Source organism: Caretta caretta, chromosome 1 (assembly GCF_965140235.1).
Source record: "Caretta caretta isolate rCarCar2 chromosome 1, rCarCar1.hap1, whole genome shotgun sequence".
NCBI lineage: Eukaryota > Metazoa > Chordata > Testudines > Cheloniidae > Caretta > Caretta caretta.
Window position 1 is genome coordinate 353,575,055 of NC_134206.1, and position 23,336 is coordinate 353,598,390.

Here is a 23,336-nt window from a genome sequence, read left to right on the forward strand (position 1 = left end):
GTTTCCAGGAAAAGCCCCTTGTGTGCCAGTCCTTCTTGAGGTCACCGACTCTTTGCCAGGGTCGAGTTGCAGACTCCTCCGCCCCTGGGACCGCTCGCTGCGATCCCCCGGAGGACCCTCTTACTGCAAAAGTCCTTCTCTCTGGTCACACTCCCAGGGGTTAACCGCCCCCTGAAACCATCTCTCTCTGACTCTTCAGCACACCTGGTCCCCGTCAATCCCCCTTTGTTTTACTGCTCCCCAGTCACTTACTGCAGGAAGCGCCGTTCACGGGGTGCAGTACATCCCACCACTGCCACCAGTTGCCACGGAAGTGTGGGGGAGTCCAGGCCCTGCACCCCTCTTCCTGGGATTCACTGTGACTCTCAGCCAGCAAGTAAAACAGAAGGGGTGATAGGAACACAGTCCAAAACAGAGGTTGTGGGTACAACCAGGACCCCTCAGTCAAGTCCTTCTGGGGGGCAGAGAGCTTAGACCCCAGCCCTGGGGTTCCCTGTGTCCCACCACCCAGCCCAAAACTGAAACCAACCCCCCCCCCCCCCAGCAGGCTCCCTCCTGCAGCCTTTGTCCAGTTTCTCCAGCAGAGGTGTTACCTCCCCCTCCCGGCTCAGGTTACAGGCTCTCAGGTCTCCCATCCCCAGTGAAACTCCCCTGCCACATTCTCAGGTCAACACTCCCCGCTCCCTGCTGTGGTCACACTCCTTAAGAGCCAAAGTGACAGTGAGGGCTCCAATGATATCACTCGAGTAACGCAACTTACATGAGAATGCTTGTGGCATTCACGGACATGCTCACCACCGTGGAACGCCGCTTGTGGGCTCAGGAAACAAGCCCTGAGTGGTGGGATCACATCGTCAGGCACATCTGGGATGACGAGCAGTGGTTGCAGAACTTTTGGATGAGAAAAGCCACTTTCATGGGACTGTGTGAGGAGCTCGCCCCCACCCTGCGGTGCAAAGACACAAGATTGAGAGCTGCCCTGTGACAAAGTGGGACTGTTCTTAATGTTTTCTCTCAATAGTGTGTGGGTGCCTCAGTTTCCCCTAGGCAGTTCTTAAGTATCTAGGGGGTGCGGTAAGGGTGTATGATCCTTGCAGAGCCTTAGGGGGCAGGTGTGTGCAGGGATCTGGACACAGAGAATGGCCGACACCCTGTTTCCTGCCACCTGATGGCCTGGGCCCTTCCCCCCTGCAAGGTGAGAGCTAAAGGGTTGGAGAACAAAGGGATCCGGTGACCTCCTGGCCCTGGAAAGGGACAAAACCCACGGGAGGAGGGGCTGGAGGCAGTTTCAGTTTGGGGCTGGCTGGGACATGGAGTGAAGTGCAGACGGGGTTATCTGGCTCACTGCCCCCCAAAATGGACCCAGCTGAAGGGTCCTGTTCTCTGCACTTACAAGCTCTGTGTTAGACCATGTTCCTGTCGTCTAATAAACCTTCTGTTTTCCTGGCTAGCAGAGAGTCCCGTCTGACTGCAAAGTTGGGGGGCAGGACCCTCTGGCTTCCCCAGAAGCCCGCCTGGGCGGACTCGCTGGGGGAAGTGCACAGAGGGGCAGAGGATGCTGAATGCTTTGAGGTCAGACCCAGGAAGGTGGAAGCCGGGTGAGCTGTGTGTCCTGCAGACAGGCTGCTCACAGAAAGGAGACTTTCCCAGAGTCCTGACTGGCTTCATGAGGAGCAGTTCCAGAGCATCGCCCAGGGACTCCGTGACAACTGACGGTGGAGAAGTGGGCGGCTATTGCAGTCCGGAAGCTGGCAACTCCAGACAGCTACTGATGGGTCGCTAATCAGTGTGGAGTGAGAAAGTTGACCGTTGGAATCGCGTTGATCCAAGTTGGCAGGGCCATTAATCGCATCCTGCTCAGAAGAACCATGACTCCGGGTACCGTGCATAACATTGTGGCTGGCTTTGCACAAATGGGTTTCCCTAACTGTGGAGGGGTGATAGATGGGACGCATATTCCAATCCTGGCACCAGCCCACCTAGCCCTTGAGTATGTGTCACGGAGTTCCTGGGCGATGCTCTGGAACTGCTCCCCATGAAGTCAGTCAGGACTCTGGGGTAGTCGCCTTTCTGTGAGCAGCCTGTCTTCAGGACACACAGCTCACACAGCTTCCACCTTCCTGGGTCTGACCTCGGAGCATTCAGCATCCTCTGCCTCTCCGTGCGCTTCCCACAGCGAGTCCGCTCAGGCGGTGCTCCTGGGGAAGCCAGAGGGTCCTGCACCCCAACTTCGCAGTCAGACGTGACTCTCAGCCAGCCAGTAAAACAGAAGGTTTATTAGACGACAGGAACATGGTCTAAAACAGAGCTTGCAGGTGCAGAGAACGGGACCCCTCAGCTGGGTCCATTCTGGGGGGCAGTGAGCCAGACAACCACGTCTGCACTTCACTCCATGTCCCAGCCAGCCCCAAACTGAAAACCCCCTCCAGCCCCTCCTCCTCTGGGCTTTGTTCCTTTCCCGGGCCAGGTGGTCACCTGATTCCTTTGTTCTCCAACCCTTCAGCTCTCACCTTGCAGGGGGGGAAGGGCCCAGGCCATCAGTTGCCAGGAAACAGGGTGTCGGCCATTCTCTGTGTCCAGACTCCTGCACACACATGCCCTCTAGGGCACTGCAATGATCATACACCCTTACCCCACCCCCTAGATACTTAAGAACTGCCTAGGGGAAACTGAGGCACCCCCACACTATTCAGAGGAAACATTAAGAACAGTCCCACTTCGTCACAGTATGTTAATAGGAAGGGGTATTTCTCTATGGTTCTCCAAGCGCTTGTGGATCACTGTGGGCGCTTCATTGACATTAAAGCAGGCTGGCCCGGAAAGGTGCATGACGCATGCATCTTTTGGAACACTGGCCTGTTCAGGAAGCTGCAAGCCGGGACTTTTTTCCCAGACCAGAAGATCACCGTAGGGGAAGTCGAAATGTCCATTGTGATCCTTGGAGACCCCGCTTACCCTTTGATGCCGTGGCTCATGAAGCTCTACACAGGGAGCCTTGACAGCAGCAAGGAGCGGTTCACCAACAGGCTGAGCCAATGCAGAATGACTGTGGAATGTGCTTTTGGCCGTTTAAAGGGTCGCTGGCGCTCTCTGTATGGGAAGCTGGACCTGGCCGATGACAGCATCCCCGCGGTTATATCTGCGTGCTGTACCCTCCGTAACATTTGTGAAGGGAAGGGTGAACAATTCACTCAGGCATGGAACTCGGAGGTTCCACACCTGGAGGCTGAATTTGAATGGCCAGAGAGCAGGGCTATTAGAGGGGCCCAGCGTGGGGCTGCAAGGATTAGGGATGCCTTGAGGGAGCAATTTGAGGCTGAAAGCCACCAGTAATGTCTGGTGTGGTGCCTTGCACGGGAGTGAAGTGCAGTAGGAATCTGTGTTTGCTACATATGATACACTGACCTGCAGTGTCTATTGCTTTCCTGGGCTAAGGTTTCTTGTATGTTATGCAATAATAAAGAATGTTTTCAAAGCCAAAAAAAATCAATTTATTGAAAAGAAACACAACACAACTGCTTGGGAAACACAAAGGGCAAGGGGTGGGGGAGGGTGGGGGGGGGAAGGTCCAATCACAGATTTGCGTATGTCCTGTCTGCAGTGCTGTGCAGTGCGTGCTGCACTTCGGGATGGCTACATTGCACGGCGATGGGGCTTGAGTGCAGAGGGTCAGGGTCGTAGTTTTCAGGGCTGGGTGGTGAAGGTGTTGGAGGCAGTGGGTGGTGGTAAGAACCCGGATGTTGGGGAAAGTGGTTTGGAGGTGACTTGGTGGCACAAGGGAAAGAGTTTTGGGACAAGGGCTGCAGGGGGAGGCGGCCTGCATGGCTACAAGTGCCTGGATCGAATCCACTTGGTGCTCCATGATGCTTATCAGCCGCTCCGTGCTTTGGTGCCGGCGATCCGCATTCTGCTGGCGGAGCCTCCCTTTACTCTCCCGCCACTCCTGCGCTTTTTAATTTTCATTAGTTGAATGCTGCATGACTTCATGCAACATGTCCTCTTTGCTTCTACGTGGCCTCTTCCTGATGCTTTGCAGTCTCTCGGCCGGTGATAACACGGGCGGCTGAGATCTCAAGGTTGCATCTGTAAAGGCAAAATGCAACACTTACCAGAGGCAGCATTGTTCACATCAGACAGAGCAATGATTCCTCCGTACACAATAGCATAATTTGCCAGTCCCAAAGTGAGCGCACATAACCCACAGGAGCCCCAAAATGGTGAGTAAGCCCAGGGTCAAGCGTGAGTGATTGTTTCATGGCTGCACTGTCCTCTGGGTTTCTGTGCTTTAGGGGGAGACAACAGCTTCAGGGGGCCCCTATACTGAACACTGTCCCCACATTTTCCACAGGAGTTCGTCCTGGAAGAGATCTCGCTGTGGAGGCTGACCTGGGAAGCAAGGGAGGGTCTTCTACTGCAAGGCGGCTTCCGCCCTGGCCCATATGCAGCTTGCCTGTGTGCAGCAATGGTCCCCCCGCCCCTCATGGCACAGTGGCGTGGACATGTTAGCCTGACTGGGACAAGGACCACAGTGGCTCTCCCAAAACACCTGTGCAAGCGCATTGCCAGAGTTCTGGCTGAGACTTTTGAAGAGATCACTGAGGCCGATTACCGCGATGCGAGAGAGCACATCAATGCCCTATTCCGCATCTAGGCATGCATGCAGCCCTAACCCTCCTCGCCCCAAGAGCCCGCACCGAATAATTTCCTTCCCAAAATAAAAGCCGCTCACCGGGAACCTCCTCTGGTGTTTGTCCTTCCCCAAGCACCGGCCGCTGCGACTGGCTATCTTCCTCCGGGCTTAGAACAGCTCCTGGCTGCATGCACCTTGGGATCCTGGGGTGTCTTCTTCCGCCTCAGCACCCTCGCTCCCGCTTTCCTCTTCCTCCTCCTCCCTTGTTGGACTGGGCTCTGAAGTGTCCATGGTGGTACTCAGAGTTTAGGTGGGGTCACCCCCAAGTATCGCGTCCAGCCCTTTGTAGAAAGGGCAGGTCGTGGGGGCAGCACCGGAGCGGCTGTTTGCCTCGTGGGCTTTGCAGTAGGCATCCCGCAGCTCCTTCACTTTAACCCTGCACTGCAGTGCGTCCCAGTCATGGCCCTTTTCCAGCATGGCCCTTGATATCTGCCCGAAGACATCGTAAATCCTACAGCTGGAGCGCAGCTGGGACTGGACAGCTTCCTCCCCCCAAACACTGACGAGGTCCAGCACCTTGCCATTGCTCCATACTGGGGATCGCCTGGCGCGTGGAGGCATGGTCACCTGGGAAGATTCGCTGAGAGCACTCCACGCCTGGCTGAGCAAACAGGAAGGGGATTTTCAAAATTCCCAGAGAATTTAAAGGGCGGGTGTGACGGGTGCTCACCTGAGGGCAGGGCAGTAGAGTTCAGAGTGATGACCAGAGTGGCTAGCACAGGCATTGTGGGACACGTCTGGAGGCCGATCCGAGCGCACTAACAGACCAGGGCGTCCACACTGGTGCCGCGGCGCTCCCGCGGGGGTGCAGCAAACGTTATTCCCCTCGCCGAGGCGGAGCACCGGGAGCTCTGTAGCCGCGGAGCCAGAGCGCTCTACGTACCTTGCCAGTGTGGACGGGGAGAGAGCTAGAGCGCCTGGGGCTGCTTTAATGCGCTGTAACCCGCAAGTGTAGCCAAGCTCCAAGAAGGCCAACGGCAGATTGGGCTGCATTAGTAGGAGCGTTGCCAGCAGATGGAGGGACGTGATTAGTCCCCTCTATTCCGCACTGGTGAGGCCTCATCTGGAGTACTGCGTCCAGTTTTGGGCCCCCCCACTACAGAAGGGTTGTGGACAAACTGGAGAGAGTCCAGCGGAGGGCGAAAATGATCAGGGCACTGGAGCACATGACTTACAAGGAGAGGCTGAGGATATTTAGTCTGGGGATATTTAGTCTGCAGAAGATCCGATCACAGCTTTCAGCTACCTGAAAGGGGGTTCCCAAGAGGATGGCTCTAGACTGTTCTCAGTGGTGGAAGAGGACAGGACAAGGAGTAATGGTCTCAAGTTGCAGTGGGGGAGGTTTAGGTTGGATATTAGGAAAAACGTTTTCCCTAGGAGGGTGGTGAAGCACTGGAATGGGTTCCCTAGGGAGGTGGTGGAATCTCCTTCCTTTGTGGTTTTTAAGGTCAGGCTTGACAAAGCCCTGGCTGGGATAATTGAGTTGGGGATTGGTCCTGCTTTGAGCACGGGGTTGGACTAGATCCTAAAACCATAGACTATTAGGGCTAGAAGGGACCTCAGGAGGTCATCTAGTCCAACCCCCTCTTCAAAGCAGGACCAATCCCCAATTTTCAGGCCAGAGCCCAAATGGCCCCCTTAAGAATTGAATTCACAACCCTGGGTTTAGCAGGCCAATGCTCAAACCACTGAGCTACCCCTCCTGGGGGATCTTCCAACCCTAATCTTCTATGAGTCTAGGCTGCTATGAGCCAGCTGATGTTCTTGAAAGCCCTGAGGTGCTTTAGAGCATTTTGATTTTAACTTGATGCAACCTGTAGAAATCTTTGCATCCCTAGACACTATTGTGTCAGGCCCCTGGTAGGCGTTTTATGGTCATTTCCTCTCTCTTCAATTAAAGCTACACTCTGCAGCTTGTAATGGGGGCAGAGGGGGGCTGTGCACTGATCCGCTGCCTACAGAGGCAGATTGTCTTGAGCCGCTTCTGCAAAGCCGTATGCAGCGGCTCCCCCCACCCCGGCTGCCCATTCCTGCTGCCAGCCCTGCCTGGCACTGCAGGGCCAAGCCCCGGCCTGGCGCTCAGTGCGGGTTTCTGTAGCTGTCTGCGCTGGGCAGCGGCTGGGCCAAGGCTCTGGGGTCCCCCAAGAGCCCCGCTAGGGACGGAGCCGCGGGGCTTCCCCACCACCAGCCGCAGCCTGGAGTCTGCCAGGTGCCCCGGGCCCCTGCTCCCAGACTTTCTCCTCCGCCTGGCCAGGGCCTTTCTTGGGCTGGGGCTGCCCCCCTAACCAGCGCTGCAAGGAGCCGCCGCGATAGGCGCAGGCTGCACCGACCTGCCCCCACCCCTCGCGACAGCAGCCGGTCCCGATCCCGATCCCGATCCCCCCCAGGGCGCACTGACTCCCCTGCCCGCTCCCTTCTGCTCGGCTGGGGTGGATCTGCCCCCGTGCGGGGGGGACGGGAGCTGCCCCGCGGCACGGAACTGCCTCGTGGGGGGGCAGTTCCCTGGCACTTCATGCCCCCCCTTATCGCCCCCTCCAGCTAGCTGGTGATTTGTAGACGGTCCCAGAGGGGGCGGGGCCTGTGCCGCGGGGGCGGGGCCGGGAGCGCAGGCTGGGCCAGCTGGAGGGAGGCGGGGCGACCGGGGGGCTGCATCCCGTGCGGAGCCGAGCAGGGCCGGGCTGGGCAGAGCTTGCTGGGACGCGGCACCGCCAGGGTGAGCGGCGCCCGCGGGCACCGGGCCGGCACCAGGGGCTAAGGGACTGGGTGGGGAGCAGCGGGGAGGTGGGGAGCAGTGGGGGGCGCGTGTGGGGGAGCAGGCAAGGGGAGGGGCTGAGCAGGGCAATTCCAGGCGAGGGGGTCCCAGCTCCACGGCTAGTGGGGACCAGGGAGCTGCAGGGGGTCACTGGCAGGGCCCGTGACTGGCTAATTCATAGGATTATACAAGATTGCAGCCCAGCCCCCCAGTTACCAGTGCCCCGTGCTCCTGCAGCTCTGGGCACATGGGGTACCCCCAGAAGAGACCTTGTCCCTCTCCTGTCCTGGTACTGGGGTGCAGCAGGGTCCCTCACTGGGGGCAGCAGCCCCCCCAGACAAGATGGGGGGGGATTATCCCTCGGGCCCTGGTGGAGAGATAAGCGGGGAGTCCTCCCTGCTCCGGCTGCCAGGTGGGAGTCAGCGGGGGCTGGGGCAAGGAGTGTCTGTGCGGTGCCCAGGGACCCCGGTCTCCAGGGGGGTGGGCCTGGGTATCTGGCCCAGCTGGAGGTGAACAGGAGCTAAGGGCTGGCCCAGACAGCACCATTCTCCAAGTGCAGGGCAGGTCAATCTGAGCTGCCGTCTCCCATGTGAACACAGAGCCCCTGGGCTATATCCCCCCTCCCCAGCCCAGGTGAGACCTGCCTGCTTCTCCCTCTGGGCGAAGGCCGAGCCCAGCTGACAGGTGCATAGTGCAGGAGGGGAGGCTCCCAGGTACGCTGGTGGGGAGTGCAGTGGGAAGACCCAGGGAGCAGGATTCGATTGGGCGGGAGGCGGCTGGCAGGGCAGTGCCTGGCCTCCGTCTGGAAGCTGGGTCAAAAGTACAAGGGGCTCCCCAGTAGAAGCCCAGTGTCCAGGGGGCTGTTCGGAGCCGGTGGTGTCCGTGGGGAGCATGTTGTTTTTATATTAACAAATTGTCATCGTTAGCTTCCAGAGTTAACACTTCACTGATTTCAGTGAATAATTTTACCTTTTTCAGAGCTCTTTCAGATTTAACGGCACTGCATCAGTGCCAGGAGGGAGGGGGCCATGTGTGGGGCTGGTGCGGGTGGGTTTGAGGCGCCCAGGCGCTGCGGGTGGGTGTGTGGGAGGCCAGGGAGAGAGGGGCAGGCATCAGGAGGGACTCAGCATGAGGGAGATTAAGCCCTCCCCAGGGAGCAAGGGAACAGGCTGTTCGTTTGACTGGTGGCCAGCGGGTGGGAGGCAGGAGGCCCCTTCCCTAGTCGCACGTGGCATGGCATCTCCCTCCTGCCCTGGGCTGAGAGCGGGCATGGCGCCAGGCCTGCCTTGTGTAATCTGTTATGTAGCCAGGGCTGGGCCATCCCAGACTACTCCATTTCCTATGAAAAGCATGCTGGGCTGGCAGGCTGTCATCCACCTCATCGCTCACAGGCTTGGAGGGAACCCTGCGCGGGTTGCAGCAGGTGGGTGCCCAGCGTGGGCTGAGGGCAGGGGCAGCGGTGGGGCCTATCTAGAGGCTCAAGCTAAGTACTGAGGGTTAAAATGCCAGAGAAGCAGGGACAGCCCAGTTTGCCCTGCGCACAAAGACCCAGAGAGCAGAGGGGTGTGAAATATGGTCCCCTCCCCAGATCAGCACGCAGGAGTTTGGGGCCCGAACCCCAGGGAATTGTCTCCCCTGCGGGCATCACGGCAAACGGCTGGCAGGGCCCTGGTGGCTGAGCACACAAAGGCAGGAGCCGTGCACGCTGGACAAGCTGCCCTGGCAGGCTGCCGTTTGTGGCACAGCTTGTTGCCAGGGTAGTGCATGCCCTCGCACACCCACTGGGCACCTTTCCCTGAGGGCAGTGGCCAGGCTGGGCAGCCCTGAGGTCCCTTTAGCCCGGTCTCCTGCTTCCACCCGTGGCCTCCCGTGAGGTGTTTGAATTGGGTGAGTGGCTCTGCCCATGGTCCTAGCGCCCCCCGGTGGCAGGGAAAGCACGGCGCTGCAGGGTCTTTGGCTCGAATGCCCCGGTTGGCCACTTTGTCCCTGTGATGGCCGGTCACTGGCCGTCTTCCATGTCCGTGGCTGCCGGCCAGGCCTCCTGTCTGTTGGATCTGATGGCTGGAAGCGGCCGCTAGCCAGACTCAGCCTGGAGCCAAGGTGCAAATGCTTGGCCGTGAGAGGAAGGAACCACTGGAGCCACTGGCCATGGGGGATTGTCCATCACTGGCCATTTTTCAGTCCAGGCTGGATGTTTGCCTGAAGCTCGGCTTGAGGGATGAATTCTGGGTGGTCCCATGGCGTGGGGAATGGGTGAACTTGGAGCCCAGCCCTCCTGCCAGAAGCCGGGCCCTAGCACTATACCCAGCTACCGGTCAGGGGCTATGCAAAAATCCAGGCTTCATGCTTAACACTGAGGACTGGGCAGTGCTGGGGCCGAGTCCCCTTTGATCCTGGGTCTGGGTCCTAACCCCTGGGTCTGACACCCCAAGCGAAATGAGGCAGGTGTATGCCCATGCTGGTGGGGGGCCCTGCTGGCCAAAGCAGTGTGACCATCCGGCCCTGCCTGGCAGTTGCAGGGACTTGTTGGAGGGCTGTTTGCAGGGCAGGGCCAGAGCCCACAGGCCTGATCACAGAAGCGGGGCCCCAGTTGGGCAGACACATGAGGGTCTCTTGTCCCTTTGCTAGGGACGAATGCTCTAGTCCAGTGGGGCTGAGGCCCTTTTGCAAATCCACCCCCTGGAAAGAAGACTTTCTGCAGCTGGCGAATGGGGATGGGTTTGTCGTGCCAGGGCAGGGCTGGGAGGCAGGACTCCTGGGTTCTTGCTCTGGGAGCAGAGGGGTGTAGTAGTTAGAGCAGTGGGGACTGAGACCCAAGACTCCTAGGTTCTACTCCCTGCTCTGCTACTGGCTCACTGTGTGACCCGGGGTAGGACATTCCCCTCCCCGTGCCTCAGTTTACCTCCCCCAACTCCCCACACCCGTGGGGAGACAGTACTCCCGGCTGCTGGGCATTGTGCGGGAGCCATGGCTCTGCTGCCAATGCGATGCCCCAGGCTGGTTCCAGCGGCACCAGCCTGCCCGTGTGTGTCTTGCAGGGCTCCCATGCCTGGACGCCAGAGGCAGCGTGGCCACAGCAGCCTGGATGCAGATGGAGCCGGCTGGAGACACCAGGGCTGCCCCCCAGTGCAGCCTGGGGGCCCAGAGCTGCCCCCACCGCGGGCGGGGCAGCCTGCAGAGCTCTCCATTGCCCCTGGCGGGGCAGCAACGGTGACAGCCTTTTCCAGGACTATCCGCCTGTACAGCAGCCCTGCGCCTGGGGGCAGCGCCCCCTCCAGGCCCCTGGTGGTGCTGCTGCCCTGGTTTGGTGCCCGGCCCCGCTCCATGGCGAGGTACCTGGAGCTTTACCTGCCACGCGGCCTGGACGTGCTGGTGGTGGAGAGTGATCTGAGCCACTTCCTATGGCCCCGGCACGGGCTGGCCTACGCGGCCTGCGTGCTAGGCCTGCTCCGGGACAGCCAGCCCTTCTGCTCCCGCCCGCTGCTCGTCCACGCCTTCTCCATCGGCGGCTACACCTTCGCCCAGATGATGGTGCACATGAGCCGGGAGCCACAGCGGCACCAGCAGCTGGCAGAGAGGATCCGGGGCCTGGTCTACGACAGCCTGGTGACAGGCAGCCTGGGGGACATGGCGCTGGGTGAGTGGGGTCTGGGCAGGTCCTGTGGGGCAAACCCCCTCTCCAGGCACTAGCCCCTGGGGAGAGGAGCAAGGCAGAGGACAGATCTTGCACTGTCCCCTCCAGCCTCAGCTGTTCTGCAGCCCTGTCCAGCCGGGAGACCACCAGGATCTGCAGCAGGATGCGGGGCGTAAGAACGGCCACCCTGGGTCAGACCAATGGTCCATCTCTGACAGGGGCTGGTGCCAGGTACCTCGGAGGGAATGAGCGGAACAGGGCAATTATCAGTGATCCATCCCGTCACCCAGGCCCAGCTGCTGGCAGTCGGAGGTTTAGGGACATCCAGAGCACAGGAATGTGTCCCTATCCATCTTGACTAATAGCCATTGCTGGACCTGTTCCTTTTTGAACCCGGTTGTACTTTGGCCTTCCCAGCATGCCCTGGCCGTGCGTGCCACAGGCGAGCAGGCCTAACCTGTTTGTTCTCAGCGTCTGTCCGTTGAGACGGGGGGCGATGCGCTGGGTGGGCTGTCCCCTCCGCAGATGCTGCCCCAGCTCCATCTGCAGTTTGGGTCCTTTCCTCCCAGGCTCCCGCTGCCACCCCTCCTGCCACACAGGATGCAGGCTGGGTTTGGCAAGGAGAGGAGCTGCTCACACAGCCCTGGGAGGGCGGCATCTGAGAGAGCCGGGAGTCCTGGCAGACGCTGCCGTTGCCCAGCCCCTGCGGTTAGAGCAGAGGTGTGGGTGGGGCCGGGTCTTGGCTGGGGCTGGGCCTTTCCCCATGTGGCCAGCCAGCACTAGCCCCGGGGCTAACAGAGGAACAGCCGGGGCCATGGGGAGCAGCAGGCAGGGAGTCACGGCCCAGCAGTCTCAGGAATGCGAGGACTGAGGGAACGGGCGGAAGCCGCAGCAGGGTGCAGCCCCCAGGGAGGGTCTGCGTCTGGCCTGGTGGCTCCCCTGCCCGCTAACCCCCTTCTCGCCCTGTGCAGGCGTGGCTCAGATGAGCAGCTCCGCGGCCTTTCGGCCCCTCATCAGGGGAGGCACCAGGCTTTACTTCAGCCTCTTGCGCTGCTGCACCGTGCGGTACTACAAAGCGGCACAGGGCGTGTTCTTCCGGCCGCCGCTTCGCTGCCCTGTCCTGGTCTTCTACTGCCGCAACGACCCGCTGAGCGACCCTGCCCTGGTGCAGGAGCTGCTGGAGAGCTGGAGGCGGGCAGGGATCCTGGTGCAGGCCCAGGCCTGGCAGGACTCGCGCCATGCAGCCCATCTGCACCAGCACCCCCAGGAGTACCAGGAGGTACTGCTGGGATTCCTGAAGCAGCTGGACACGGCCCTGCTCCAAGCCAGACTCTAGCAGCTGGGGCTGGGTTGGCCCAAGAGCCCCTCTGACATGGGCAGGGGGACATGCAGCTGCTCCTGCAGCCAGAGCCCTGCTCCTCCCTGGCAGGCAGGGTGCTCCTGCCGTCACACAACATCCAGCCGCAAGCAGGGACATGCACCTTCTGCAGCCGGCCCTGCCGGGCAGGCCAGACCACAGGCCTCGGGCACAGAGCACGGGAACAACTGCTGCACCATGGACACCCCGGCCGGGGGAGGGGGAGCCACTGAGTCTTCTGCCCCAGGGAGGCATGATGGACACCTGCCTGCTCTAGCTCCATGGGGCTGTGGCAAGGGGGGAGGCACATTTCCCCCAGGTGGGTTGATGAGGGGGGAGGGCAGCTGGTGCAGCCCTCCCCTCCCCTCGTTTCACCTCTGCCCTGGGCTGTAGGGGGACAGGCTGCTGGTGGCTGGCTGGCTGGCTCACAATTCAGCAGCTCCACCTCCCGCCAGGAGCCCAGCTGCCTCTCCGCACCTGCCCTGTCCCTGCACAGAGCAAAAGCCCCTTGCAGGGCCTGGGGGAATGGCCAGGCTGAGCAGGGATGGGGGGAGCAGGCTGGATGGGGGCTCTGTGCCCCATTTCAGGCTAGTTTCAACATAATTTTTTTAACTCCCTCTGTAAATTAGTTTGAAATCCCCCCGGACACAGGACCCTGCCCTGCCGTGGTTCTACAGTGCAGCTGCCACTGGCCCTGCAGCCACATGCCCTAGGCCCAGTCCTCAGGGCCGGGCCAGGGGGAGGAGGGGGATTGCACCCCCTGCTCCAGTGAGCTGGTGGTTTGCCACAGCGAGTTGAGCTGGAGCCTACCTCAGCGTGCTCCACCACACCAGCCCCTGCCAGGCTCTGATGCTGCATTACTTTATTATTGTTCTTCAATACACAATTACAAACACTGGACCCCAAATGTGCAAAGTTAAAGCCTTCTAACGAGTGGGGGGGGGGGGGTCGGTGCTGCAGGGGGAGAGGCCGGGACTTGCCAGTAGCTGCAGTGACAGAAAAAGGAGATTTAAACTCATCTGGCAGAAACAGAGTGGAGGAAACGGATGCCCAGAGCCTGCAGCGTGTCGCAGAACCGGGCTGCACGGCCGAGGGCGCTGCAGCCAGGCCAACAGCACAGCTTGCAGAGGGGTGGCCAGGCCCCATTCCAGCTTTGGGGGTCACCCTGCCTAACCCCAGAGCAGCTGCTGCCCCAGAGGGAGGTCACCCTGGGGCTGGGCAGGCTGCAGGGACCCCAGCAGCAGCTGCCAGGCGTGCAGCGGGATGATGTCCCAGGGGCTCTGTAGAGAGCGATAACGACGGAGAAGTCCGGGCAGCTTCTGGCCAGGACCGGAGGGGAGGTGGCTGGTCCATGGTGTTTGGTCCAGGTTGGAGAGACCCTGCTAACAAACAGCCTTGGGGGGCAGGGTAAGACAGCCCCGGGGCAGCGGAGGGTTAATAGGCAAGGCTCAGCCTCCTGTACAAGTTTATAAAATCCCTTGAAGCCCAGGGGCGACTGGGCCAGAGCCAGGCCCGGGCTGCCAGCAAGATCCCTGGGTCTCACGTCACTGCCCCACTGCGGGGAAAGGGAAGTGCTGGAGCCCCCCAGCGGCCCCCGGCAGCACTAGCACTGGTGGGGGGACATGCCGCGGGGGCTGGCGGAGCCGGAGGCGTGGATAGGAGGTGGCGTGGGGGAAACACGGGCTCCAGCCAGGCCGCGGCTGCCCGGGACGATGCAGCGGGGGTGGGGGGGAGCTGGGGGCCCTGCTCAGCGCTCCCCCCCCACCCCGCAGCTCTTTCCAGCACCTGCTCTCTGTTCTCCTGCCCGGCCCAGGGGGGCTGGTTCCCGGGGCCTTGCACCAGGCGCGGGGGAGATCTGGCTGCCGTCCAGTCAGGGCCAGGACGCTCTCTCTCGGCCGTAGTGCAAATCCATCCCTGTGAGGAGCGGTCGGAGCGGAGGGCTGGGCTACACGCGGCGGGCGGCGACCGGGGCTGGGACGTTGGGAGCTACGCGCTGGCTGCTGCTTCGGAGCCCGTCTTCAGTATAGCCGCTTCTCGTAACTGGCGGGGAGAGGGGGAGGCAGGGTTAGTGCGGGGCCGACAGTGCCCGCCCCCCGGGCAGGGCTCAGTGAACTCGCCCACGTTCAGGAGCCCCGGCCTGGCATCACGCCCGAGCCGGAGCCGGGAGGAGCAGGGGCTGAGCTGCCTGGCTGAGAGGGCGAGGGGAACAGCTGCTGGCAGGACTCTGGGGGCAGGCCAGCCCCTCCACAGGCCACGCCGACACCAGCTGGTGCCCTGACCCGAAGCTGGGCCTGCTGCGGCACCTCCGCCTCCCAGCTGTCTGTCGCACTCCCGCATGGCACCCGCCTGGGACGAACAGCCAGGACCCTGAACCAGACCTCGCTGGTTGGTTGCCCCCTGCCCCCTCTCTGGCCCAGGAGGGAGTGGCTGATGCTGGCGGGCTGAGCCCCACGCTGAGGGATGGCAAAAGCCTGCAGAGCCCTGGCTTCCCAGCAGGGAGCGCTCACGGCCTGGCCTGGCCTGGGGCTGGCACCCGCAGGGCACGTGGTGGTGACGGGCTGGCTGCCTCGCATGGGCAATGCCCAGAGCCGAGCAGCCCCACGCCAGGCTCACGCGAAGCGGCCTCATGTGACGAAGGATCCAAAAGCGCTTTCCAGACACGGGCGCACACGAGCTCAACGCAGCGGGTCAAACCCTCTGCTGCTGCAGCTCCGCTGGGCTCTGTGGAGTTAGCAGCAGATAATTTGGCCTAGGACTCGCTTCATCCACCATGGATAGGCAGCCACCTCTGGGGTGGGCCAGGGCAGCTGGCTGACAGCTCACAGCAACCCTGCACAGCCACTTAGGAGAAAGTGAAGGAGACGCCCATCCCCAGTTGAAGTTGGGGGGGGGGGGGGCAGGACCAGAACCGCAAGGGTCACGCTCTACAGAGAGGTGGGCAGCTGGCTAACCATCATGAGGGGGCAAGATTTTGACCACCTAATGGTGTAAAACCAACCAGTTTCCCCCAAGCCCTGCAGTAACCTTCCCCCAGGCGAGTGCTCCCCCATCTCACACAGCCCTGCTCGCCCCTCCCGTCCCACGTTCGGGTCCTGCCTAGTCTGTCCTAGAAGATGGGGAAGCAGTCAGAGAACGGCCCCCCACACGCCTGGGGGGCGGGAGTGATATTTATGTACAGCTCAGACCCAGGCCTCATTCCAACCTCTGACCAGCAGCTGGGAGAAGAGAGCACTGAGACAGACCCTCCCCACCCCCCCACTCCCTTGAGGGATAACAGCGCCGTCCTAAGCCACATTGCCAGCTCCTCCAGCCCACAGGGAGGCCAGGTGCAAAAAGCCAGCAAGGCCTGGCCTGACACCCAGCAGAGGAGTTCAGAGCCCAGCCAGCTCCCCGAACGACCCCCCAGTGCGAATGAAAGGATCCCACCCCTCACAGAACCACTGCTGACGTTACGGGGCTCACCCAGGGACTCAGCTGGGAAAAGAACCCAGGGGTCCTGGCTCGTCATTCCCCTCTGCCTGCTTGGCTTCAGAGCATCACGCTCCTCAGCTATTGGACAGCTGGCCTTCCCTTTGTCGGCTCGAACATGGGGCGCTGGCCCCATTGCCCTCTTGGGGTTTGCCCTCGCAAGCTCTCTGTGCCCCGCCTGCCCGCCGTGGGGCTGGCGATGCTGGTGCTTTTGTTTCTAACAGATGCGCATGCTGGACCACGCTTCTGCCGAGGCATCCGCCCGCCCAGCGGCAGGGCCGTCCAGCTCCGGCAGCAGCGAGCCGAGGAGAAAGCCAGTCAGCGTGCCCGGTGCACGGCCCCCCTGGGTCCAGGGACGTGCGAAGGAGATCGGGCCGCGGGAGCCTCAGCTCGCACCTGATACAAACTACTGCGAACGCCAGCAGCGCCCAACTCCCACTCCCAGACCGCGGGCACAGGCTGCCCCCACCACGCAGGGCGCCCCCCAAGTACAGCCGCACCCGCAGCTGCAGGGCCCTGACATCCCTCGGCCCAGGCCCCTCCGCCACCGGTCAGGGCCCCGCACCTGGCCCCCCTGTCCAGGCCCTGCCATTGCACAGGGGCTAACGGCTCAGAACCCCAACCCCTCCAGGGCAGGCCTGGCCCGAGGAATCTGCCTCCCCACTACCCACGCGGCCCCAGTCCCTCACAGCACACCTCCAGGGCAGGGCCGTCCTGTCCAGCACCCCCAGCCGCCACCGAGCCCTCGGGTCTGACTCTTCCCCCACTGGCACATGCCTGCCCCACAGAGCAGGCACCCCATGGATCCCAGCCCTGGAGCCCTATGGTGCACAGACCCCAGTAGCCTTTCAGTCCATTAGCCTCCCCTCCCCCAAACCCTGTCCCCAGACCCCCGGCAGAGCCGAGCGCCATCCCCACAGGCCATCGACTCCTGCCCAGACCAGCAATGCCCAGGCAGCCCCCTCCAACCACTGACCCCCGCCCCCAGGCAGGGCTCAGCTCCCCCCCACCAGCCTCTCTCCCCTAAATAGGGTCTGTGCACTCTCCTCGGGTGGGATACAGGCCCCTCTGCAGGGAGCCCAGGACATTGGGCTCCTGATGGGTGGGGGGCTGGGGTTCTCCCCCATTCCTGGGGCAGGCCGGGTGGGATTTCATGGCAGGGCCAGCGCAGCTTGTGGCCCAACAGGCAGAGGCAGGAACCCCATTTCCCCCGGGGTCCTCGGCCCATCCAGAGGCGTTAAACCCCTGGCTCGTCCTGCTCCTGGCGCGGCAGTGACAGAGGGGAAGAGCCTGCTCTGGCCCAACCCCGGGGGCCCGCAGATGCTTCGGCCCCTTCTCTGGATGGGAGTGTTTGTAGCTGGGGGTCACGGCGTCCCCCTTTCCCCTGCAGCCCCCCGGTGAGGAACAGCCCTCCGCTAGCAGGGGAATTGGATTGTGGGAGCTTGGGCACCAGACCCAGAGAGGGCCCCCCCGGACTCAGCCCCCCACCCCAATCATTGCTCTACAATAACTACGGAAAGGAAAGGAGCTGGTTACTTACATGGCAGAAACGTAAAGCTACGGGCGGAGGCATGGGCAGGAAAGAGAGAGAAGGTTACAACGTGTTCCAGTGAGATGGGACCCCCTGCCCGCCCCCCGGCCAGCAAGGAGTCATCCCTTCCCCCCACTGCTGGGCACTGCAGCTGCCGAGATCCCAACACCGCCGAGAGGACGGCCTGGCTGGCCGCCCTCCCACCAGCACCACCAGCGGGGCCCTACCCGGCCCAACGGGCCCCCCGGCCCCACCAGCGGGGCCCTACCAAGCCGAACGGGGCCCCCGGCCCCACCAGCGGGGCCCTACCAAGCCGAACGGGGCCCCCGGCCCCACCAGCGGGGCCCTACCAAGCCGAACGGGGCCCCCCGGCCCCAGCAGCGCGGCCCTACCCTACCCGGCCCCACCAGCGGGGCCCTACCAAGCCGAACGGGGCCCCCCGGCCCCAGCAGTGCGGCCCTACCGGGCCCAACGGGCCCCCCAGCCCCAGTAGCGCGGCCCTACCCGGCCCCACCAGCGGGGCCCTACCTGGCCCAGCGGGGCCCTACCAAGCCGAACAGGCCCCCCGGCCCCACCAGCGGGGCCATACCCGGCCCAACGGGCCCCCGGCCCCACCAGCGGGGCCATACCCGGCCCAACGGGCCCCCGGCCCCACCAGCGCGGCCCTAGCAAGCCGAACGGGCCCTGCCGCTAAGCACCCACCACCTCAACCAGCCAGCCCAGCCCTGAACGGGTCCCTGCCTCCCAGTCACTGGGGGCCCGTGAGCCCTTGTCCATGCGGATCCCGCTCACGGGGGACGCTTGCTTCATGCACGAGGTCCACTGGGGCCATGTAAGCGCCCTGCATACCCTCCCCCACCACTGCCATGCAGCCAGAGCAGCCTAGAGCGCCCCGCAGTCCCCTCCTGATCCCCGCAGCCGGCGCGCAGGGCCCGGGAAAGGCGCGTGCTGCGTGGCTGCCCTGCCCCGCGCAGGGATCTCGAGGCCGCCTGGCCCCTCGCGGCGCGAGCCCTGAGGCTGCGGGGAAGGCGACCCCTGCGCGCTGGTAACGAACAGCGCGGCACAGGGCGACCCACTCGGCTGCCTCCGGGAGGGGGCGTCGGCGCTTTTCACAGCCGCCCCCCGTGCCGCAAAGAAATGGGGCGATTTCCGGAACGGCTTTGGCCTGAGTGACTAACAAGGGCTCTGCAAACCCCGCGGCGCGTGGAGCTTGCTCTGGGGAGGTGTAACGGCGCCGACTCACCACCGCGGGCGCCTCCTGCAGGTTGCTCCGGGAATTAGCTCAGTGCAGCTCCGGCGCGCCCCCTGCGGGTGGCGTCTTGCCCGTTGTCTGCTCTACTCTGCTGTTTCGGACCCGCGTTGCTCCCCTGGCTTGGCAGTGTCCTCTTCAGGACTCGGCAGTGCCCACTACTTCTTTCTCACCCCCCTTCTGGGGGTCATGGCAGTCCTGTGGCTTGCACCCACCGCAGGAGTCCACCACAACCCAAAGTCTAGCCCCTCACTTCAGGGGCAAGTTGCAGTCTGTATCAGCCACTCTCCTCCGCGGCCAGGTGCAGTGCAAGGGGGGGGGACCCAGGCCCGCCCGCTACTCTGGGTCCTGACACAGGGACCCTCTAGTGGCAGCTTCTCTGCCCTCCTTCTCTCTCCTTGTCTGCCTATCATCCCTCGGCCACTTCCCCTTGGCCCTTGCATCTTCTTGGCCCTCTCTGGCAGGGGTCTGCAGCCTAGCAGGTAACAGGCCAGAGCTCCTGTGACGAAGTGGGACTGTTTTTAATGTTTCCTCTGAATAGTGTGGGGGTGCCTCAGTTTCCCCTAGGCAATTCTTAAGTATCTAGGGGGTGGGGTAAGGGTGTATGATCATTGCAGAGCCCTAAAGGGCAGGTGTGGGCAGGGGTCTGGACACCAGGAATGGCCGACACCCTGTTTCCTGGCCACTGATGGCTTCCCCCCTGCAAGGTGAGAGCTAAAGGGTTGGAGAACGAAGGAATCAGGTGACCTCCTGGCCCCAGAAAGGGACAAAGCCCAGAGGAGGAGGGGCTGGAGGGGGAGTCAGTTTGGGGCTGGCTGGAGACATGGAGTGAAGGGCAGACGTGGTTGTCTAGCTCACTGCCCCCCCAAAATGGACCCAGCTGAGGGGTCCTGTTCTCTGCACCTACAAGCTCTGTTTTAGACCATGTTCCTGTCGTCTAATAAACCTTCTGTTTTACTGGCTGGCTGAGAGTCCCGTCTGACTGTGGAGTTGGGGGACAGGACCCTCTGGCTTCCCCAGGACCCCGCCTGGGTGGACTCACTGGGGGAAGCGCACGGAGGGGCAGAGGAGGCTGAATGCTCCGAGGTCAGACCCAGGAAGGTGGAAGCCGGGTGAGCTGTGTGTCCTGAAGACAGGCTGCTCACAGAAAGGCGACTTCCCCAGAGTCCTGACTGGCTTCTTGGGGAGCAGTTCCAGAGCATCGCCCGGGGACTCTGTGACAGCTCTCCCTACACCCCCCTGAGCCTGCCCAGCACTGCTCTGTCCCCAGTGTTACCCCTGGGAGCCCGTTGTCCTCCCTGCTTGTTAGGGAGAGACTCCCCTCTGCTCGGCTGGGCCACTCCTTAGATCTGGGCTGTCTCTGGTCTGGCTCCTAACAAGCCTCGCCCTAATTAGCTGCAGGTTTCCACAGCCTCCCTGGCTGCCTCTGCCCCACTCCAGGAGAAAATGGGTTAAAGTAGGCCAGAGAGGCTGCGCAGATGGGCAGCCAATCAGGGCCAGGCTGAGCACTATATAAAGGCTGCAGCAATGTGGAGAGGGCAGTCTCCCCCTGACCAGCAAGGGAGGAGGGCTGGCTCCTGGGAGAAGGAGCGGCACCCTGGACTGAGCAGTGCTGGGCAGGGTAGAGGGCAGTGGGAGCTCTGGCTGACTCTGCCAGACTGCAGGCTTCGAAACAAGGGCCGAGTGGGTGCTAGGGCTACAGGGAAGTGGCCCAGGGAAGGCAGGCAGCGATGGGGAGTGGAGGAAATCAGCCAGCAGCTGCCGCTCAAGGGTCCCTGGGCTGGGGCCCCCCCTTGCACTGCACCTTGCCACAAGAGAGCATGGCCCATGGACTGCACCTTGTCCCTGAGGCAAGGAACTAGACTTCAGGGTGGCAGGTGGCCATGAAGGCGGGTGTGGACTAGGACTGCTGATATACTCCCGGAAGGGGGGAGAATGGAGTAATGGGCACTGCCGGAGGGCAGTGTCCTGAAGAGGACACCGCGGTCCAGTGAGCAACGCGTGTCCCGGTGGTGGAGACAACACAGATAAACAGACAACGAGCAAGACACCAGCCAGCAGAAGGCACGCCAAGGCTGGAATCAGCTAATTACTGGAGCGACCAGCAGGAGGCGCTGCGGTGGTGAGTCTTGACCCCATTACAGGTCAATCACTCAGTTCCAATGAAAAGACCTCCTGGGTGAGGTCTCGGCCCCACCTTAGCCCCGAGACGGCAGCGTGTGCTGGGACCCAGCTAACGGCCGGTGCAGGCAATAGCCACCAGGATGGTGGGATGGTGAAGAGAGCACTTGGCTAAGGGCTCAGAGGGGAGGTTCCACAAGGCCCAAGGAGAACAGGGCTCACAAATTGAGGACCAAGCCTGGGCCAGTCCTTTCAGAGAGTCTGAGCCAGTGGGCTCGGGGAACACTGTATGGGACCGCACTGGATGGTGGGAGGTTGTCAGCAGCAAAGCAGACCCCACGGTGAGGCTGGATAGCTGGAGTTGAAGGATGGTGTGTGAAATCCTGGGAAGGCGGGGATGGGAGGGGTCCTGATGGTTGAAACTAGGCTGTCAAGGCCAGATGCAAAATCTTTGCCACTTTGATCTCGCAGGGGGCCTCCAGTCCTGTGTGTGGATGTCTTGTATGGCTCTGTGACAAAGTGGGACTGTTCTTAATGTTTTCTCTGAATACTGTGCGGGTGCCTCAGTTTCCCCTAGGCAGTTCTTAAGTATCCAGGTGGTGAGATAAGAGTGTGTGATTGTGGCAGAACCCGAGGAGACCAGTGTGATGGTGTCTGCACAGAGAATGGCCGACACCCTGTCTCCTGATGGCCTAGGCCCCTCCTCTACAAAGGTGCCAACTGAAGGTGTTGGAGAACAAAGAGATCAGGCGGCCTCCTGGCCCCGGAAAGAGACAAAGGCCAGAGGAGGGGCTGGAGAGTTTCAGTTTGGAGCTGGCTGGGGAAATGACGAGAGGTTCAGATGGGGGTCTGGCCTCCCTGACTCCCAAGATGGACCTGACTGAGGGGTCCTGTTCTCTGCACCTACAAGCTCTGTTTTAGACCATGTTCCTGTCGTCTAATAAACCTTCTGTTTTACTGGCTGGCTGAGAGTCACGTCTGACTGCGAAGTTGGGGGGCAGGATCCTCTGGCTTCCCCAGGACCCCGTCTGGGCGGACTCACTGTGGGAAGCACACAGTGTGGACAGTGATGCTGAATGCCCCGAGGTCAACCCCAGGAAGGCCGAAGTTGTGTAAGCTTTTTGCTCTGGGGAGAGGAGGCTTCCCCAGAGTCCTGGCTGGCTTCGTATGGAGCAGTTCCAGAGCATTGCCCGGTGACTCCGTGACAGGCTCTCTAGAGCCATCCCCGGCTGCAGTGCTCAGCCAGCTTCCACGCCATCCGCTGTACCATCGTTGGGTCTGGATGAGGGATTTGCCCCAGTTCTGAGGGACTGGCGACAGGTCAGCGTCTGTACAGACGGGCGCAGCCGCAGGGGGTCTGTTAGCTGATGCTGGTTGGCCCAGTAAGGGGCTATGGATGCGACTGCATCCTGCCTCGCCTTCCTTACTGGGGTGGGGAGGCACAGAGGGCATGGGGCAGGCTTCCTGGAGGGACCCTGGGCTGGTGCTCTGGGGCATCTGTTGTTCCTGTTGGGGGTGAGCAGGTCTATCGCCCCGTCTGTCGAACGCAGGTCTGAGAATGGAGTCCTTCAGTGGTCGCACACGTTCGGCTCAGTGCTGTCTGCCCAGATTGTGATGTACTCCTGGAAGGAGGAGAGCCGTGCCATTTATTCCATGCAGCGGCTGACCGAGCGTGGCCATCTGCATCTGCACCGTGGTTCCTTTCAGCACTGTAGGAATGCTCTGCAGCCAGGGCAATCGTGCCGAATTCCAGCCCGTTGACCTGGGGGTCAGGACTCTTTCTGGGCATCTGCAATCACACCTCTTCGGAGGAGTGCCTGCTTCCGTCTGCAGACTGCCTGGAGGTTCGGCCAGCTGTCAGGCCCAGGAGGGGAGTGTCCACAAGATGCTCAGCCACCCTGGAGAGAGAGCGGGGTGACCTCTGGCAAGCAGAGTGCTTGGTGCCACGTGACCCAACACTCTGAGACAGCGTTTTTCTGTCCGATCACGGACATGTTCATCTGGGCCCGAGCCTCTGTGGGCCGGGCAGGACCAACGGGGCAACTTGCCGTCCCATGATCAGTCATGACTCAGTTTCTTTGGTCTCTACGTTCTGGGAAAGAGGAGCTGCACCCTGGGTTGCCCTTACAGTGGGGTGCAGGCGGTCCTGGGCTCCAGTGCCAAGCTCCCAGCTGGTGCCAAACTGTTTGGAGGGCCACGGACGGCTGGCTGAAGGGGCTGCAGACACTTTCTGGGTACCAATAATAGGAGCCTCCAGCAAAGAGTCCCTATTTACAGGGTGCGGGAGGAGTGGGAGCTCAAGGAGGAGGGCCCCTTTGGGGGGCCAGAGAATCTCTTTCTAACTGGACGCTTCCCCTCACAGCTCACTCCAGCAGGGAGAGTATTAGACAAGCATCCCCGGACGGGCGGGTTCTGGCGGAGAAGGACCAACAGCCTAGGACACGGCTCTCACCCAGAGGAAGAGATCCCAGCTGGGTCCAACATGCAATGGAGTGAGGTCATCACACGGCAGGAAGCCGGAGAGATTGGCTTGG

At 61.9% G+C, this 23,336-nt stretch overlaps 1 protein-coding gene, 1 long non-coding RNA gene and 1 pseudogene across 12 annotated transcripts in view; 2 read left to right on the forward strand and 1 right to left on the reverse strand.

Moving 5' to 3' along the window:
* The first annotated feature begins 4,104 nt into the window (after window positions 1–4,104).
* Window positions 4,105–4,735, forward strand: LOC142070968 (uncharacterized). Its single transcript, XR_012666915.1, has 2 exons — window positions 4,105–4,217; window positions 4,349–4,735. It is a non-coding gene; the product is annotated as an uncharacterized LOC142070968 (long non-coding RNA).
* A 2,594-nt stretch (window positions 4,736–7,329) lies between these two features.
* LOC125624774 (transmembrane protein 53-A-like) lies at window positions 7,330–13,333 on the forward strand (annotated as a pseudogene).
* The window catches only part of IMPDH1 (inosine monophosphate dehydrogenase 1), a 55,372-nt gene continuing 45,314 nt past the window's right edge, over window positions 13,279–23,336 (reverse strand). For 10 of the 11 annotated variants that reach the window (XM_048823207.2, XM_048823538.2, XM_075124616.1 and 7 more), the window contains 2 exons: window positions 17,442–17,458; window positions 13,279–14,473 (listed from right to left, as the gene is read on the reverse strand). In XM_048823207.2, coding sequence (XP_048679164.1) covers window positions 14,379–14,473; window positions 17,442–17,458 — 112 coding nt within the window. In that variant the 3' untranslated portion in view covers window positions 13,279–14,378. The remainder of the gene's footprint in view (window positions 14,474–17,441; window positions 17,459–23,336) is intronic. The other variant, XM_075124615.1, reaches the window with a different exon arrangement.